The 18386-nt window shown below is 45.8% G+C and overlaps 1 protein-coding gene across 9 annotated transcripts in view; it reads right to left on the bottom strand.

Annotated features, from left to right (window-relative positions):
* Positions 1-18386, bottom strand: part of TNC (tenascin C) — a 93660-nt gene that overhangs the window by 11042 nt on the left and 64232 nt on the right. For 4 of the 9 annotated variants that reach the window (XM_067743532.1, XM_067743531.1, XM_067743535.1 and 1 more), the window contains 7 exons: positions 15877-16149; positions 14051-14323; positions 8295-8417; positions 7011-7154; positions 5064-5183; positions 3109-3252; positions 2214-2344 (listed from right to left, as the gene is read on the bottom strand). In XM_067743532.1, the coding sequence (XP_067599633.1) occupies positions 2214-2344; positions 3109-3252; positions 5064-5183; positions 7011-7154; positions 8295-8417; positions 14051-14323; positions 15877-16149 (1208 nt within the window). The remainder of the gene's footprint in view (positions 1-2213; positions 2345-3108; positions 3253-5063; positions 5184-7010; positions 7155-8294; positions 8418-14050; positions 14324-15876; positions 16150-18386) is intronic. The other 5 variants (XM_067743533.1, XM_067743534.1, XM_067743537.1 and 2 more) reach the window with 2 other exon arrangements.

The following is an 18386-nucleotide window of genomic DNA, read 5'->3' as shown; positions in this document are numbered from 1 at the left end:
GAAAGTGAAGTTATCCTGTTTTTTCCAGTGCGGCAGGGTTTGGGGGGTGGGTGTTGGAGGTGTGAGTAGTTTCAAAGAAGCGAAAAGACTTGCACTCACTCCATACTTTGTTGGTGGCAGAGGATGGTCTTGTATCCTGTCTCCTAACATGCTGTCCAGGACTCTTGCCTCCTCTACCAGGTTGACTTTCTTGAGTGAAACAGATTAAGCTGGGGACTGGTCATGCAGGGAAGTAAACCCGGGTGAGTGCCTATTTGATACCAGTGACCCAGTGACCTTTGTGTGGCCCCCAGGTCTAGTCCTTGGGGAAGAATCAGGTACAAAGCTGGGTTCCTTGAATTACTTGGGGATAAAATTACCTATCAGCTTTCTAAGCTGCTGTTCAAAGTTATTTTCTAGGCAATCAGGGTAGATCGAAATGAGACTCATGACTTCAGGTAAACAGTGGATCCTAGGATGGCTGACCAGGAAGGGCCCTTAGAGACTGGGGAGTTCAGTGCACTCATTTTACAGATGTGAACACTGACACCCAGAGAAGGCGAGGGACTTGCCTCTGTTCACACAGTGAGTTAGTTCATTGTTACAGCGACTCCAAGAAGGACCGTAATGGTAACTAGAGATGTGTGTCCACTCCTGGTTAAACGTGGCATATTGAACAAGACAGTTTATCTCTACTTGCTTCTGATACCCACTAAAATGAAAGTAAAGGAGATATAAAGTATAAATTCACAAGGATGAGGGAAATGGCAGAGGAGACAGGTACTTGATGTCACCAGAATCTTGATCAGTGGAAAGTGTGGAGTGGTGGAGTGACAGCTGAAGTGACAGAATGGAGAAAGCCAGGAGCTAACTAACTAGTGGGTGCAGCCACAATGCTGCAGAGCCCGGCAAGTTCAGGAATGAAATGTATGCGAAAGCAGAGATGCTTTGAAGGCCAGTGTGGGGCATGGCTGAACAAAGGTTTGTTTAAAACTTTGTATAATAAACAGATCCCCAGCTCTCTCCATCCCCCAACAGTCTGGGTGACTGTCCTTCCCAGCCCAGATGAAAGGCTGAGGTTTCCTCCCTGGAGAGGCTGAGCCAGAGGGGAGACTCTGGATTCAAATCCATCAGGCCCAGCTGCAAGGGAGGCTCGGGTGCTGCGCTGGAAACAGGAGAAGTGAAGGTGAAGGTGTGTACACAGTGGGAGCCCAGGCTCCTTCTCCAGCAAGGCTCCTGGCAGCCTGCTTCGAAGGAGGTAGAGGATCCTCCAAGGAGACTGATGAGCTCGAGAGAAATAGTTTACAGTCCTGATGCTTGGGAGTCCCCCAAGAAAACTGCTGGGTATTTGCCCAATCACTCTACAGCGAGCCCCATAGTTGGCAAGACCTGTCTGTGCAATTAGACCTCCCAATCGGCTATTTCATTCTTGGCTCCAGTACAAAAAGACCAACAGGCATTAGGTGGAAGTCTCCAACATGAAAGATGGAGACCCAAACCAAACCAAATGGCAGCAAACCAGAAAAGAGACCTTGGAGGAAACACTATGTAGGCTGTGGAAGAAAAATGCCAAGAACATATATTCTTAGAGATAAAGAGAAGAAGATAACAGGAAATGCAAACGATATGCTAGCAAAAGATCAATGTGCAGAAAAGAAGTAAAAGATTTTGGAAGTGTACAGGATGGTGGCCAAAATTAAAAAGTCAAAAACAACTTTAGAAGGTAAAGGTTAGAAAATTTCTTTCGCTTGTGTGATGGCCTAAAGTTATTTCAAATTAAAAAGTAGAAGAAAAAAAATCATGGGTAGGGAATATAAATAAAAATTGCTGTAAACAGTTGATGTCATAAGACCATGGTGATATATATTTCATTATATAATGGAATGATGCCGTCTGTGAGATAAATGGCAAAGATGCAGAAGAAGCTTTTGGCCTTTGCTCAATAAAACATTTAAGGACAAAGAGTCCAGCTCCTAAAACGTCCTCAGGTCTTGTGAGCAGTGGTTCTTGACCCTGGCTGGCTGTCAAAACTGGAGTCTGGTTAAAATGAGACAGGGAGGCTGCAGCTTATGATTCAGAAGGTCTGGCATGGTGTCCAGTTCCTACTAATTTTTTTCCAGCTCCCCAGTTGCACTGGGAGAGGAGAAACAGCGTGCAGATAATTCTTCCCTCCTTTGAGGATCCCGTAAATGTTTCGACCAGCAGTGGGGAGTTTTTTATATACTTCAAGATACCTTGGTTGTACCGTCCACAGATTCATACACCAACAGATAACCAGTGACAGATGCCCGGGGAGGTCTCCAGGTGAGAACGGCAGTTTCCGACTGAACCTCAGTAGCAGTGAAGTCTCTTGGAGAATCGAGGTCTGGAGAAGATAAGAATTTAATATTAGATAAGTCAGCAGGTGTAGGACAAAGTCCCCAGCTGGGTATCAGGAGGCCTGGGTTCAAGTCCTTTGCCTACCATTGACTTATATGACCTTGGGCAAAACCTTCCCCATCTGTAAATGAAGAGGTTGAGCCAGGTGACCTCCAAAGGCGTCCATTCTCTGTGGTTCATCTCATCCCAAGGGCCACGTTTTCCTGAGCCCAACGGGATATTGACTGGCTTTAGTTGGATTCGGGAAGAAAGACGCAGCCATGAACATAATCAGAAGCCCCCTTGTTTCTGAAGAAGAGGACAGCTGAATGCTGGTAGTGGTGCTTGCCCCTACTCAGAGGACGTGGCCTCTGTTTCTCTGTTTGCTGCAGTTTGTAAAAAGATCTCAGTGTATAAAAGCCCAGTGGACATCTAGGAAAACTTGCCTTTAAAATCTTTCTCTTCAAAATATTTCCCTGCCTAGACCATGGATCATTAAATACTGGGTTTAGGGTCAGCGGGGACTGGTTTTCCACTTCTAAAGCCCTCCTCTGAAAATCATTTCCTAGTCCATGGGGAGAGCAAGGTCATTTCAGTGCAAAAGGAAATGGTGTGTTTCTTAAGGTCTTGACAGAGTGGCACCGGTGACTTTAGCCGATGCTGACGTCATCACATTACAGGGAGCTGACTGGGGAAATAAGAGTTGGAGAGGGATACTGTTAAAGATAGAGGCTGTGGGTGGGCATTGTCCAGCTCTCGATGTCTTTGTACCTGTCATGAACTTGGTGGTGATAGTTGAGCTCTTTTGGGGCCCCTTCTCTGCAAAGATCCTCAGCGTGTATTCCGTGGCAGGCTCGAGGTTGGTCAGCGCATACTCCACCGTGTTCCCGGACACTTTGCGGGTAATTTCTGGCTCTAAACAGGAAATATACACACAGTGGCAGTTACCAGTCAGCTGTCTGGGCCATCAGCGGACTTGGCCAAGAGCACACACACCTTCTAACATAGAAACTTTCAGTGACCCTACAGAAAAGCAGGTTTGTTTTCTGAGATGACTCACACTCCTGTCTCTCTCTCTTGAGCGATCACTTCATATACAAAGGATTTATCGTACGGTACTGGAGTTTTCCAGGCACCAAGTCAGAAGGAAGGGGCCCTGGGGGTCAGGAGACTTTTGCACATGGTGCCACTGGGACAGTGTTGCAGCTGAGGCACAGGACCCAGTTACAGGAGAGCTGCAGGTAACATCTCTAAGACTTGGGCTACTCAAATTTAATTTGTCCCATTGCTTGCCCTCCCCTTTTTTTTCCACTTACTCTCATGTCCTTTTATTTGCCAAATGTCAAATCATTAGGCTGGGGCATCACAAAAATCAGGTGGCGTAGACACACCAGAGCCTGATTACTGGCTCTCAGTCCCACTGGGTCAGGACCAACAGTGGACCCCAAACCATGGTGCCCAGGGTATATGTGCTTACTTCTTAATCACAGGTGACCAGCTATCCTGACTGGCCAAGGACTAAGAAGTTTCCCAGGGCATGGGACTTTTAAGGCTAAAACTGGGAAGGTCCAGGGCAGAGTGGAATGAGCTGGTCACTCTGTTCATCAGTCATGAGCCCACACCCCCAGCCTCACACACACGTCTGGACTCTAGGGAATTTCTACACTTGCATCCACAATTTCCATGATTCCCACGAACTATACTCTGATTTATTTTAGGTGAGACAACATCATCTCCCCTGACTTGGAAGAGTTTGCTCACAGGGAATATGTAAAAATAGAGAAGTAGAAAGAATAAACCCAAGCATCCCTCTGGCCCCGCCCCATCTTTGCTCTGTCCTCACAAGGAGCTCTCGTAAGTGGTTACCCGGGCTGAGTTAAGATTTTCAGAGGCCCCAGCACAGCTTATGGTGCCCTCTCGTATTGTTACTGAAAGTAGAACAATACTGAACCATAAAATATGAAACTCACATATACTTTGAGATTAAAATAACAACATATTTTTTCTAGTCTAGCTCATGACAAAAGTATGGATTTGTTCATTGAAAAGGAATCTTTCCTTCTCTCTTATTTGTATTTAATTTTACCTTCTGGTAGCCTTGATTTGCTGGTGCCCCAAACAAGTGTTTAATCCCCAACTGAGTAAATTAGCACAGATGGTTGCAAAGACAAGGAAAAACAATTTCTGATTTCTCAATCAGGTCTGCTCTAATGGGCCTTGTCTGTGGCATCCAAGAAGCCTGGGCTCCCCAGAGCTACCTGAAATAGTCTGTTTAAGATTTCAGATTCTGGACTCCTTCTTTGTAAGAGGTGAGAGCTACTGCCTGGAGAGGGTGACTCACTCTGACGGCAGAGAAACTAGCAGGAGAGGACAAAGAGGCTGGAGACGCACCCTCTGCTTTTCCTTAAATGGCCGGCTGGCCTCCCGTGATACAACCATGGTTCTGATGCTCGTTCACTTGACAACAAGCAGGGGATATGGGTAGGACCTCTCTTGCCACCGCCTGAACCGGTGCCTCCACAGCCACCCACCCAGCCCCAGTCCCAGCCCATGAGTCTGTTCTGAGGGGGCAAGTCGAGAGCCACAGGGACGTTGCTGGACTCTCCAGTCTACCCATGCATTTTTGCTACCATGCACCAAGTGTGGCACAAGGAAGGGAGAACGGGAAGAGTTTACAGCAGGACAGACACTCCTCAGGGTGGGGAGGGTCTTGGACACGACCTTACCTCTCTCCCCTGTGTAGGAGATGACATAATTGTCCACAGGGGCGATGGCCGGCTGCCACGTGGCCAAGGCTTCTGAGTCGGTGATGTTGGCTGTCACCAGGCCAGATGGTCCATCCAGAGCTGCAAGGAAAGATGGTGATGTGTTGAAGGGATGGGCAGTCATGGGGTAGGACATCAGACCACAGCTGCTCTGCTGTCTACACTGCCCCTGGACTCCAGTACGGGTCCGCGGCCTGTTAGGACCCGAGCTGCCCAGCAGGAGGCGAGTGGTGGGCGAGCGAGCGAAGCTTCATCTGCCGCTGCCCATCACTCCCCATCGCTCGCATCACCGCCTGAACCATTCCCACCGCCATCCATGGAAAAACTGTCTTCCACGAAACCCGTCCCTGGTGCCCAAAAGGTTGGGGACCGCTGAACTAGAGGATGTGTGTGAACTGTGTTAGGGGCAGCACTCAATAATTGCAGTTGTTATTAACATGACTATTAAAGCTATTTGGAGTTTTCAATATGATTTCCAAATGACTTGTACTGAGGAAAGATGGATAGTCCCAGAGCCTTGGCCCTTTTAATTCACCACTGCTACAACCCAACATCCCCTTTCTTAGAAACCAACCTAAATATGACTAGTTCCCGCTTTTGTTCACATTTATGACTCAGTTCTCCAGGACGACAGCCCTGGGAGGGTGGGGGGTGCGGCAGCCATCATCAGCTCATTTTACAGATGAGGTGTCTGGGCCCCAAGAGATGAAGTGACTGGCCTGAGAGTCAGGAGGTGGTAGAGTGATTTGGGACCCTCCCCGTCCACTCTGAGGTCCTTCCTGTCTCATCTTTCACATAGAGAATCTCCTTTAACGGATGAGGACAACGTGGCCTCCGGAGGAAACAGATCCAAACTTTGCAACCAGTTGCCATGGAGAACCCGTGAATGACAGATTTCTAGGGGGGAAACGAGGGTCTGTGTGGCAGAGTGTGCAGAACTCTGGGTTCAGACAGGAGGTTTTAATTGCATATTAGCAACCCTTTTAAGACTATTAGGATATTTTTAAACTTTCCTGTGAGGCCCATTCTTTAGATCCTTTAACGGATTAGGCTGGATAATTGCTCATGTATCAAAGGATAAATTGTTTAGGAACATGGCTGCCTGAAGAGAAATTTTCCACTTCATTCTCCTTCAATGCCATTCATTATTTTTGCCTCCTTACAGTGTGTTGTACAAATCAGGTTATAACGGGAAAATCATCCTTTATTTTAGAAGAATACAGAGTTTGTAGTCAGACTGACCTAAGTTCAAATTTGCTTTCAGCATTTACTAGTTATATGGACTTGCCCAAGGCATTGAATTTCCCCAGGTCTCAGTTGTTTCGTCTGTAAAATGGGAAGGGTAATAGCTATAGGGTTGACACGTGAAGGGTTTAGTAACAGGGCCTGAAATACAGTAGCTGCCGGATCCAGAGTAGTTACTTTAGAGTGTCTGCGTGAAGCACCTGCTTGGAGGGTTCCTCACACTGGTCCTGGCACTATCGGGGAAGGGAAGGAAGTGGATTAATGTGGACAGTCATGTTTTATATTTGCAGACGCTTTACATATACAGTTCTGCGTGATTCTTACAGCTTCCTGCAAAGGAAGCAGAACTGCACCCATTTTACAGAGTAGGGAACTAGACCCTCGAGAAATTAACTGACAGCTCATGTATCTAGAAGCGGCAGGACGTGGGATTTCCACCAGGTCAGCATGACTCCCCAGCTTGTGCTATTTTTCCCCACAATACCCTGGGAAACGGTGGCCCAGGGAGGTTGAGGATGCAGCTCAGAAGAGGCTACAGACGGACCAGAAATGAGACCGCTGGTGCGCCAAATCCAGCCCACTTTCCCCGAGAATTTCCTAAAAAAAACACTTTTTTTCTAGCTTCTGAATCATGAGAAATAATGCTGAAGGTGAGAAAAATACCTGTGGTGAGCATCCCTGAGACAGGCGTGCTTTCTTCAAAGCCCTTCAGGGCGGTGACGCTGACGAGGTACTCCACTCCAGGTAAGAGTCTCAGCAGCCTGATCTGAGTCTTGGTCCCAGCCACAGTTACCACTGAGGGTGTACCTGGAACACAGTAAAAGCAAGACGGGGAAAGGTGAACCTCGCTGAAACTTATTCACGGTTGTTTCAAGAATGGGTGTATCCGATTTGGCAGTGAAACTATATCTTTATCCAACACACTTTTCTTGACTTCTCAGTTGCTCCTACCCTCTGGCATAAGAGAAGAGGTTTTTACTTTTTGTATAATGTTTTTTCCATCCATGAAGATGCCAAAAACTGAGCCAGGGGAGGAAAAACCATGAGGTCACAATGTGCTAAAAATGGCAAGTTTCCATTCAGTAGAGAGCTGGCCATGTTGCACAAATTTTATTTACCTATTTTTCCCACAAAGAATATGGGAAGCTTGCTATGTAATGTATATCTGATATATTTAATCCATTGTATTAGCTAAAGAATATATAGACTCATCCCTTACTAGCAGAGATTCTATTATTGAAGAAAATGGTCATGGTCAAGCTTGTACTCTTACATTTATGAAAAAGTCCAAAGTTTATATTTCTTAGAACTTGGGGGCTGGTGAGGAGCGTGTATATCAGCTGGCCAAACTGCCCACAGAGATGCTACCGCATTTCTCTGAAGAGGTTATCAACTATCATCTTTGTATACACTTCCACTAACAGGGAGCTCACTACCTCCCAGAATGTCTTTAGACATATTTGACTATGCTCCCCCCACCCCCTTGGTCTCTTTTATAGCCGGTGTGCTCTGAACTAGAACTCCCAACTCTGCTAAGTCACAGCTTCCCATCCTACGCTGAGACAGACAGATTTTGGGACCAAGAGGTAACACCTCACCTATATCCAGGTTAAGACCAGCTTTGCAGATGAGTGCGTTCAAAGAGAAAAAGGCCAATGGATTTAGAGTCTTCTGTCATTGTGTGAAAACATTATTGGGGATCTACAGCTCATAGAACTTTAAGACTATGAGCCTGGCAACGATCTTCATAACATGACCCTTCACAAAATAGTTTCTTCCAAGGGTCTCATAGGACTCTACAAATGAAGTCTATCCAGATGATCTCAACTATAAAGAAGCAGTTTTCTTTGGCCATGATGTTTGGGAGGATGGGATTATCAGGGTCTCTTCACTGTTCCACCCAAACCCTCCAGATCGTCCTCCCTCTCCCCTCCCCAAGTGCCCTACCTCCTGCAGTGGGTACAGAGGTAACCCGGAAGCTCTCCACCTGGGTAGTGGGTGCCTTCCAGCTGACAGTGGCTGAGTTTTCAGTGATGTCTGAGAAAACGATTTCCTTCGGGGAGCCCATGGCTGTTGAGGAAAGAGCACAGGAGAAACCCAGAAACGGTTAAGTATCTTGCTCATCAGCGATCCTTCCCCAATTCCTCATCCATGAAAACTCAGTCCCTAGTTTATGTCCCAGCCAAGCCTTTAGGATGGAGAATGTGGTGATCTGTGATTAGGTTACGACTTGATGGAAACAATTGTTCTTTCATTCAGGTACAGGGCCCAGAGCTGTAGAGCTGCCATTTGGTTTCATTCAAGAACGTTAGTTAGCACCATAGCTGACGTCTAAGGAAGTGAGGGTGGTTTCACAGCTTGGAATACACCCTCCTTTAAGTTTTGATGTTTAGCAATTTTTCATATCTTTGCTTTGTAGTTCCTTTTATTAAATGATACCAAGACTTGACAATTGTACAGTTCTTTGCAATTTATAAGGATTAACCCTCATTTAGAAACCACTGAGGTGTGGTTGTAGCCATTTTACAGAGGACTAAACTGAGGCTAAGTTCTCCAATGAACATTCTTGTGATATGACCTTTCTAAGTCCCAGGAGCAGAGCTGAGCACAGCCCTGGGATCTTGGAAATACTGTTCACATGGAAACTGACCTCGACACACCCATTCCCAGAACTGGATGGAGGTCCAGAGCCAGAGGAGCGACCTCAGACCTTTCACCAAAGCAAACACCCCTTGGATATTGGGTCTACCTGGGGGAAAGCCATGCCTGAGGGACGGTTCCTGCTACGTAAATGCCTCCCCTGCAAACCCAGTTTCCTTTGGTTCTTCCCTGTGTAGTTTTTGGCTTAGCGTTTTGCCCTCTTCAGCTGACCACGCTTAACCATAGAATTCAGGAAACAATTTTCAGGTCTCCAGGGAACTCATTTCCTCATCTTTTCCCCTCTGCATCCCACATTGATCGTTCAGTTCTGAAACCCACAGCCCACTTTGGGGAGCTTTTTTTCTCTCTATTTCTGTCTTTTTCTCTCCTCCTACGGCGTTCTCCTGTGACCTGCTAGCCACCCTCAGATTCTGTGGCTGCCTGGGGTTTTGCCCTCTCCTTAGAAAGCTTTGGAAGCCACAGGGGCTCTGGAGCCTGGAAGATCTTGATTGTCCAAATACCACGGAGAGGCTGGGCAACCCGCGGCAGTCCCCTTCCCTTCCGAGAGCCTCAGTTGCTCCGTCTCCATCTTTCCAGTGGGAAAAGTGGTGCCCACCTTCAGGAATGTTTTGAGGACCTAGCAGAGATAATGGATGTGAAACCCGAGCACAGAATCTGGCACGCAGTAAGGGTTCAGTAAACATGCTGGCCCTCTCTTTTTTCTTTCTTTCCCACGCGATTCTTTTTTCCAGGGGCCACCTGAGTTTTGCGGTAGCCCCCAGGAAAGATCTAGATGAGGCAGAATGAGAAAAAAAACCCCTTGGGGTGTGTAAACTCCGGCACTGGGGCTCTCCTTCTGCCAGGCTAGTCCACTCTGACCTTCAGTCCGACTGTGAACCTCGCTGGGGCAGGTCCTGGCACATTTTAGAAAGTGTATCTTGTGGCCACAGCTCTCCTCTCTCGATCCCAATTTTCTCATCTGCAAAATGGCAATATTATCTGCCCTGGCTGAAAAACCATAAGAATTAGTAACCTCATCTGTCATGCACTCCTGAGGGATGTGCTTGATGAAAGTGACAGTAAGAAGATAGATAGCCATGTGTCATCTGAAGAATGGCACAGTAGTGGTAGAATTCCAGGGTCAATGGCATTTTTAGGCAACAGACCTTCCTAGGTGTGGAAGACAATTTGTTATTTTAGCGTGTGTCCTTCTGCCATAAATAGGGCCTGCAGGTCTCCAGCACCACAGCGGAAGAGATGGTCAATAGGAACCTGAAGGCTGAGCCTCAGAGAACAACTAAATCATATCTATTGAAAAGTTAGGGAGACCCAGGAAAGGCAATGCCTCTGTCTCTCTTTCCAAGAAGACTCTTGGTTTTCAATAAAAATTCCATTAGGAAAACATTTGGAATTGCTAGAAATTCTCAAGGAGGATGAAGAGTACTTCTGTCTGTTATCTGCCTAAAATGTTGCCTCCCCAAATCTGGAGCAAATGTCTTTAATAATGTGACCATTCATAATCATTTAAAAAATTCTCCCTTCGACATATTTTTATTCAATACTTAATATGTGAATCGTGATAAGCTCAGGGGACGATTATTGCAGCCAGTGTGATTTAAGAGCAAGGATTCTGGAGTTACACTGGCCTGCGTTTGAATTCCATTCTGGCTTTCCTAGCTAAAAACACTTTAGCCCCTTAGGCCTCTGTGAAATGGGGCTGAATGTGACGCGTAGACTGTGTCACGTGAGTCAGTGAGGTAAAGTGCGCCAGTTGCCCTGCTGTGTGTGGCATGAAGTGCATGCTCTGTAATCGATAGTTTACACTTTATGAGAGTCAGAGGCAAAGGCACTAGGCATAAGGAGCCTGTTTCACTTAGGAGGGAGGATTTCTGAGCACGTGTCTCTGCAGACCCGCCGACCCAGGTCCCCAGACACGATGCCATTGCAGCTGTGTGGTGTGTGGTTTTAAGTCCATCTGAACTGCAACTGAGCGGGGGAGCTGGGAGGCTGCCTGGCTGGGAGAAGTGAGGTAGAGTGGGAGGGGGCACATTCTGGGAGTTGGGAGAGGGGCTGCCCCCTTGGCTTTGGGGGTGTTTGGGGGTGGTGATGGTGCAGGTTAAAGAAGCGTTTCAGGGTCCTCACTACCCCCGAGGTGAGCCATCTTACTCTGGTTTTGGATTTTGAACCACTTTCTGTCTATTCTGGGGACCGTCCCGATGGTATACAGAGGCATGTTGGCATTTAACTCCCCAGAGGCAAAAGAAGCTCCTGGCAACTCTGGGCTTCCCAAAGCGGAGCCCAGGCTACTGTGAAGAAGTGGCTCAAACCACGGAGGGGAAGAGGAGCCACTGCAAATGCAGAGATTGACAGAGGAAAGAAACAACCCATAATCTAAGGGTCTGTAAGTAGGGGGATGGTTAAATAAATAAGGCATATGGGATTATCTCTGAGATCTATTAATAAGCAAGGAACACACACCCACACACACACTCATACACACACACCCCCCCAATGTGTGGAAGAGTGGGTATGTTAACCGCCACACCAAAAGAAAAAGGTGAAAAAAAAAAGGGAACGTAGACTTATGTCTAATCTTATCTGTTTGTATAGCATATTTCTGCAGTGATTCAGAAGAAGGTGGTAATACTGACTGCTTCTAGATAGAACAACTGCTTCTAGATAGAACAACTGGTGTCAGGGACACAGTAGAATAGAGACCTCACTATATATCCTTTTTTTTAACTTTTGAATTTTGAACCAACTGGGCCATTAAAAAATAAAATGTATGGGCTTCCCTGGTGGCGCAGTGGTTGAGAGTCCGCCTGCCGATGCAGGGGACATGGGTTCATGCCCCGGTCCGGGAAGATCCCACATGCCGCGGAGCAGCTGGGCACGTGGGCCATGGCCGCTAAGCCTGCGCGTCCAGAGCCTGTGCTCCACAACGGGAGAGGCCACAGCAGTGAGAGGCCCGCATACAGCAAAAAAATAAAAATAAAAAATAAAAAAATAAAATAAAATGTATGTTAAATCACCCAAACATAATATTAGCTAATATTGTTACAGTGGACAAGGAAACTAAATACTTGACATTTATGATGTGACATGAACTTCATGGCTGACCTTGGAGTTAAATTCTATTGGCCAGATGAGGGGACTGAGGCTGGGAGGGGAAGGAGACTTGCTCACGCTCACATAGCTGTGGGAAGAGGTAGAGCAGGGATCCGACTCCAGGGGATCTGCCCAGAGGCTGCAGGCTTAACCTTTCAGCTACACTGCTTCTACCCACGCTCCCTGGCGCTGGGGCACTCAGGGCTGCCAGCTCATGTTCAGGGAGTGAGAGGAGAACCTGCGGCAGCTTTTACAGGGAAAAAGAGGAACAGAGAGAAGGGTTTACAAGGAGAAAGAATGAAAACACAAAAGGGAAACTTTACGAAGCTGATGAGGTAAATTGCACGTCTGCTGTGATCAAGAGTCACCTCTCCCGTCCTCGCCAGGTACCGGAGCACACGTGTGTACACGCATACACCAACGCACACACTTCTCTTCGGCTGTGAGACACAAGGCCCCAGAGAAAAAAAATCAAAGAAAGGGCACTCCTAGAGGGCCTTTTCTTTTCTCTTGTTCTTAGGAAAAAAAAAAAAAACCTCATGATTATTCGTTTTCATTTTTGCATTAGAACTGCGGAGCCTCTAGAAAAAAAAGATCAGCAAAACAAAACCAGTGATCAGAAGTAAACTTTGAAAAGCAGTGTTTATAAACCAAGGGCAGAATCAGCCTCTGCCTCTGATCTGAAGTTGTTTTACGGGGAGCCACAGGGAAGAGGACACAAGGACCCACGTCCCTGGGATAGGGTCTGTGTTAATAAGAAACAGGGTATTTCTTCTGGCTGAATTGCCGCATGTCTACAAATACGGAGTATGATTTCTACAGGTGGCTTCTCGGAGCTCATTAGGTCCTGAAATTTGGCATCAAAAAATACTCATCTCTGGACAAAGGGAAGGTTTTGGCTAGTGTTATGCTCTTTGCCTGTCAGAGATGGCAAGTGTGTCTATTCGTTGGTTATCTGTCACCTAGCCCACTTATATTTAATAATATTAAAATAACTTGGCATTTGGGTTCTACCGCAAATCTGGCTGTGTGACCTTAGGCAAGTCACTTCACCTTTTTGGGCCACAGATTCTTCATGCACAAACAGAAGAGTCTGGGCTACATCATTTCTCAGGTCCCTTCTACCTCTGCCTGTGGTTCTGTGATTCTTCCCCCTGGTTCCTCTGAAGCAGTGGTCTCTAGCAAATGCTCCGTTTCTGTACCTGCCTCAGTTTCCTGAAGGAATTCACCCTACCTGTGGAAGGTCATTCCTTTTCTCTTTAAAGAGTCATATTAGTCTTAGTATTATCATTATAAACAGTCCTGTTATAACCATCTTTTTTCGTTCTCCTTGAAACAACTCATATTGAAAAGGATTTTCATTTCTCCCTCCAGTGCCATTTAGAGCTGCCATGAGTATCAGATAAAATGACGGAGCCTCGTGAGGAGCAGCCTGCCGACCGTGCCAGCCTCCTCTTTTTTCCTTCTTGATCAGGGTACTGACCATTTCACACATAGCATTTTATAAGTATTAATCTTTATAGGTGGAGGTACCACTTCTTCATTATTCCCTGCATAGTTTGAACATTTGACCAAAGAACAAGGAAGTATACCTCTGGATAAAACATGATAATAGGTAGAAGGAAGGGCCTTTGGAATTAAAAAAAAGAAAAAAGCAATGACTATCTTAATGACAATAATAAAAATGTTAATAGCTCTCATTTGCTCAGCCCTTGCTGCGTGCCAGGGCCTCTGTATGGGCTTTCCATGAATTATCTCATTTAATCCTCACAACACTATTAAGTAAGTGGCATCGTACTTTTTGCGTAAAGACTTAGCCACGGTCACCTAGTCTATACTCAGGAGTCAGGATTCAAACACAAGCTTGTCTGCATCCGAAGCTCTTATAATTTCCCAGCCCTGTGAGAAGAGGAACAGAGAACTTTTCTCTATTCTTTCCCATTTATATACGGTACCTGTTGTTGCTATAGCACTGACTGGCTGGGATCGCCTTCCACTGCTTATTCCATAGAGTTCAATTTCGTATTCAGTGGCCTCTCTGAGACCTGTTATGTCCCTGGTACGTTCGGGGGCAAGTAGGGTTATTTCCAGTGGTTCAGACTGCTTTTTGGTATCTCTGATTTTGAGAACAAAGCTGTCGAAGACCCCTTCATCTGCTGTCCAGGACAGACGGAAACCGTCTGGGGTGGCATCTGAAACCAGAAGGTTGTCAACTTCTGGCTCGGCTTCTAGAGGGGGAGAAAATGGTGGAAGGAGGAGAGAGAATATCATTCAGCAGCCCGTGCAATCTTCTCTCCAGTGGGGGTATCAATATGGAGTGATGCCCCAGCTCTCAGAGGTAGAAGTGTCCTGAGATACCGAAAATAAAATTATCAAACACGAACACGTCTAGTAGATCTAGGAGAGGGAAAGGATGGAGTTGACACATTCAATACAAGCCAAGTGGGTGCTTGCATGTGTGAGTTTTGTCTAAAAGCAATTCTGTAAATCCACATCTGGACTCAGCAGTGGCCCCTGCCATGCATTATTAAACAAGTTCAAAGTCAGTAATTTGTTTACATTTGCTCTCTGTCCGCCAGTGGCTGAGTGCCCGTGCTCTGTGAGACCCTCTTTTCTTTTTGAAAAGACACATAAACCAGCATTAATGATCTGTAGAGCTGCCCGTGATGATACTACTGATTATATCTCCCTTGATCCTGAGGAAAATGGCTTTTAAAATGTTACAAGTGTTATGTTCCTTTTGGTCTTTTTCTTGGAGCTGCTTTCCTAAAGAAGCCTCCTACTCTTGACTGGCCTGCTTTGTGTTAACCATTCAGTAAGTGTTCAGATGGTAGAACTAAGACTTGGAACCTCTTGTGCTACGTACTTCAGACCCAAGGTATTATCTTGAATTGCCTTAACTAGACAAAACTCAATGTCAAGGTAAATTTAGAGCTGAGTTTCCCAAAGTACACTTAGAGCAAACTATTCCTGTTTGATCATAATCCATTGTAAAATAAGTTTGGGAAACATTGCCTGGGTAAGTCCCTCTTGGAGAGAAGCATGCACATTAGAATGTTCTCTAAAGCCTTGTGGTCAAGGATCCTGTTAAACTATGTTTAACTCCATGTTTCCAAAACTTATTTGAACATGGAACTTCTTCACTAAGTAGTACCTTTGAATATGGAGTTAGTAAGCTCTAGAAAGACTTTGGGAAATACAGATTGTGGACTGTTAAAGTTGTTCATGCTATATTTCTCTAGGAAGTATTAGTGTTGAGAAAATTATGCATTTAGTCTGTACTGAAGAATCTCGATGATATTAGTGTTTACCAGTATAAGTTCACAGTTGGTTTTCCAATGACAAGCCCACCTGGGAAGTTTGTCAAGACCACAGTTGAGGCTTTGAGGTGACAAACGTAGTAAATAAGTTTTTGAAATATACTCGTTGGTATATTTCTTTTGAGAAGGCTGAAATGTAGCTGGGGACCAGCCATGATGAACACAGAGGAGGGTGACGTGGAGTAAGCACGCAAGAGCTACAGACAAGACATGGCCTAAAGGATTTGGGATGCCTAGTGGAAACATTTCGACCTTCTCGTATCTGGAGTGGGAGAAGGGGAGAGCTTGTTAGAGACATAAGACAAGAGAAAGTGTTGGGGGGGGTGACATAAGGAACAGGCCACATCTATGAATTAAGTAGGGAACATGGACAAGGGTGTTAAAACCGTGGTGATCTCGTAGATGGATTACATGGAAGGGAACCAGGAAGAGGAGAAAATGGCTCACTTGAGCCAAAATACCTGTAACAATCTCAGCCCTCAAGGGCTTGGTTTGGTGCCCTTGGGTGAAGCCAGAGACCGTGACCTCATAGCCAATGCCGGTTATGAGGCCTCTAAGCTCCAGCTTCCTCTGGGTTCCTGAAAGTGTGAATTCCTGGGGGTCCAGCAGCTTCCCAGAATCCACCACCGTTACTAGGAATCTGTCAAAGGCATTCTCCGATGCCATCCAGGAAACTGTGAACCCGTAGGGATTAATGTCGGAAATGGTTAGGTTTTCCAGAAGGGGCAGGGCCTCTGAAAGAATGGAGGGGTGAAAATAACTCAGGTTAGCAGCACTGACTCTGCTGGGAAAGCACAAGTCTCCACGAGCACTGGTAGATACCCACTCAATCATTAAACACGTTGTATACTCAGAAAGTGCATATTTCATAAGAGCTTATTGGGTGCCAGAGGATGTTGTCTTGTGTAAATCTCTCAACCAGCCTATGAGATAGATATTATTCCCATTATACAGGCAAGAAAACGGAGCTTCAAAGAATTTGACTGACTTGGCCAAAGTCACAGAGCCTATTATGTGAGAGAGCAAGATTTTAGCTGGGTCTGACTCCAAAGACCATGAATTTTTCCTGATAAAATCAAATATCCTGTGTTGGGTTTGGACTCCTTTGTCTATTTCCCACTAACATGTAGTCTTGAAGGACATCAGCTTTTTAATTTTATTTTTTAAAGTATACTTCCTTTTTGGTATACTTTGTATGTTTCTATTCCACTTCTAGTTCCTATTTTGAATTAAGTTGAATAGGCCAGTTAGTGACATACATCCTCACCAGCTGAGATAAAGGGATGAGGTAAGATTTTTCATGCGTCCGAATGTAACCACTTATGATTATGGCCCAGTAAGGAATACTAAGATTTGCTAATTCTCTTGCTGTTTATTTTCCTGGATAAAGTTAGGCTCTTCAGTAAGTTCTGTCACTATTTGTTCATTCGTTCACCAGACCTCTGTGTCTCAGGCACTCTTATTTCATAGGTGCCAAGGGATGCCCCAAAGGAATGACCTTATATCAGCTTGGTTTCTGTCAATACTTCCCAGTTGACAAGGCTTCACATCCATCATCCTACTGAGTCCCCACAATGACACTGTAAGTAGATATTACTACCCCCTCTTCTCCCCCGTGGCAGCAAAGGAAGTAGAGAGGTCAGTGATTTATCCAAGGTCACATATCCACTAGGCGGCTGAGCTGGGATCCAACCCACATCATCTGACTCCGGGTTCAATGTTCTTTCCACACCCTAAGCCAAAGTCTAATAATTAGTCAACCCCATGGGTGCTGGCAAGACCTGAGGCATAAGCAGGGTTAGTGGAGACGGTCCAGTGGCTCCCCTCTAATAAAACAAAACACAGTCATGGTGCATGTGTTTGTTTTTCATCAAAGTGGGCCTGGGGATGGGAATTCCATGGCCAAGGCTGCTTTAGCCACATCTAGGTTAGAGCCTGCTTTTTCACTGAAGCTAAATGGAAGCATTCAAAGAGATAAACGACCTTACACTAATGCCCAGAGTCTAATCCATGGAATGTAAAGAAAAATGTTTAAAAAGAGACGTTTGGTGACTGAAAGAACGAGTAAATGAATGCCCTGACCCCCTAAGCGGAGGTTTAAATTTTGCTGTGGCTTGGATTTCCAGTACTTATTTTGAACCACTTGGTGTTTGTCTTGAAGCTTTTTTTTTTTTTTTAAGCAAATAAGGATCTCCCCCAAATCATAACTCTTATCAAAGACAAAGATGAAATCACATATACTGTGCAAACAGGCCTCTTTGTCTGCAAGGCAAGGGTTTCAAATTCTGTTGCAGAGCTTTGTTTAGATAAGTGGCGCCTTTCTCTGATAACTGGCCTCCTTGCACTTCCATGCCATCAAAGTGGAGAATTCTGATGAAAAGGAGGGCGTTCAGGCTAATTAGTCCATCAAGGGCTTGTTATTTATAGTCCCTTATGTTCAGTTTTTTTTTTTTCTTTTCTCTTTTTAAAATGTGCTTCTTTTAAAATGCAGAGTCTTTTCACATCAAGGATTAGCTGAGACAATGCTGTAACTGGATCTAGGATTCCCAAGACCAGCCTCCCTTTCTTCTCTCTGTTCTGTGGGAGGTCCTGCAAGAGGCTACAAATAAGGGCCTGATGGGATCCGTGGCCGGCCATGCTTCCCCTCCTGGGCAGTGAGGTTCTTAGTCATGGCTACTCCTCGCCTCACCCCACTAAGGAATTACTTGTTCTGCATCTGGAGACTGAACAATTGAATTCACATTAGCTAACTGGACAGAAAGCATAACTACTCTCTGATCTTACCTGAAAACGTGTAGTGTTCTCTTAAGAATAATAGGAAAGGGCTTCCCTGGTGGCGCAGTAGTTGAGAATCTGCCTGCCAATGCAGGGGACACAGGTTTGAGCCCTGGTCTGGGAGGATCCCACATGCCGCGGAGCAACTGGGCCCGTGAGCCACAACTACTGAGCCTGCGCGTCCGGAGCCTGTGCT

The sequence above is a fragment of the Pseudorca crassidens genome, chromosome 7 (genome assembly GCF_039906515.1).
Source record: "Pseudorca crassidens isolate mPseCra1 chromosome 7, mPseCra1.hap1, whole genome shotgun sequence".
NCBI classification, from domain to species: Eukaryota; Metazoa; Chordata; class Mammalia; order Artiodactyla; family Delphinidae; genus Pseudorca; species Pseudorca crassidens.
Note: the sequence above shows the minus strand (reverse complement) of the source record. Positions and strands in the feature narration are given on the sequence as shown.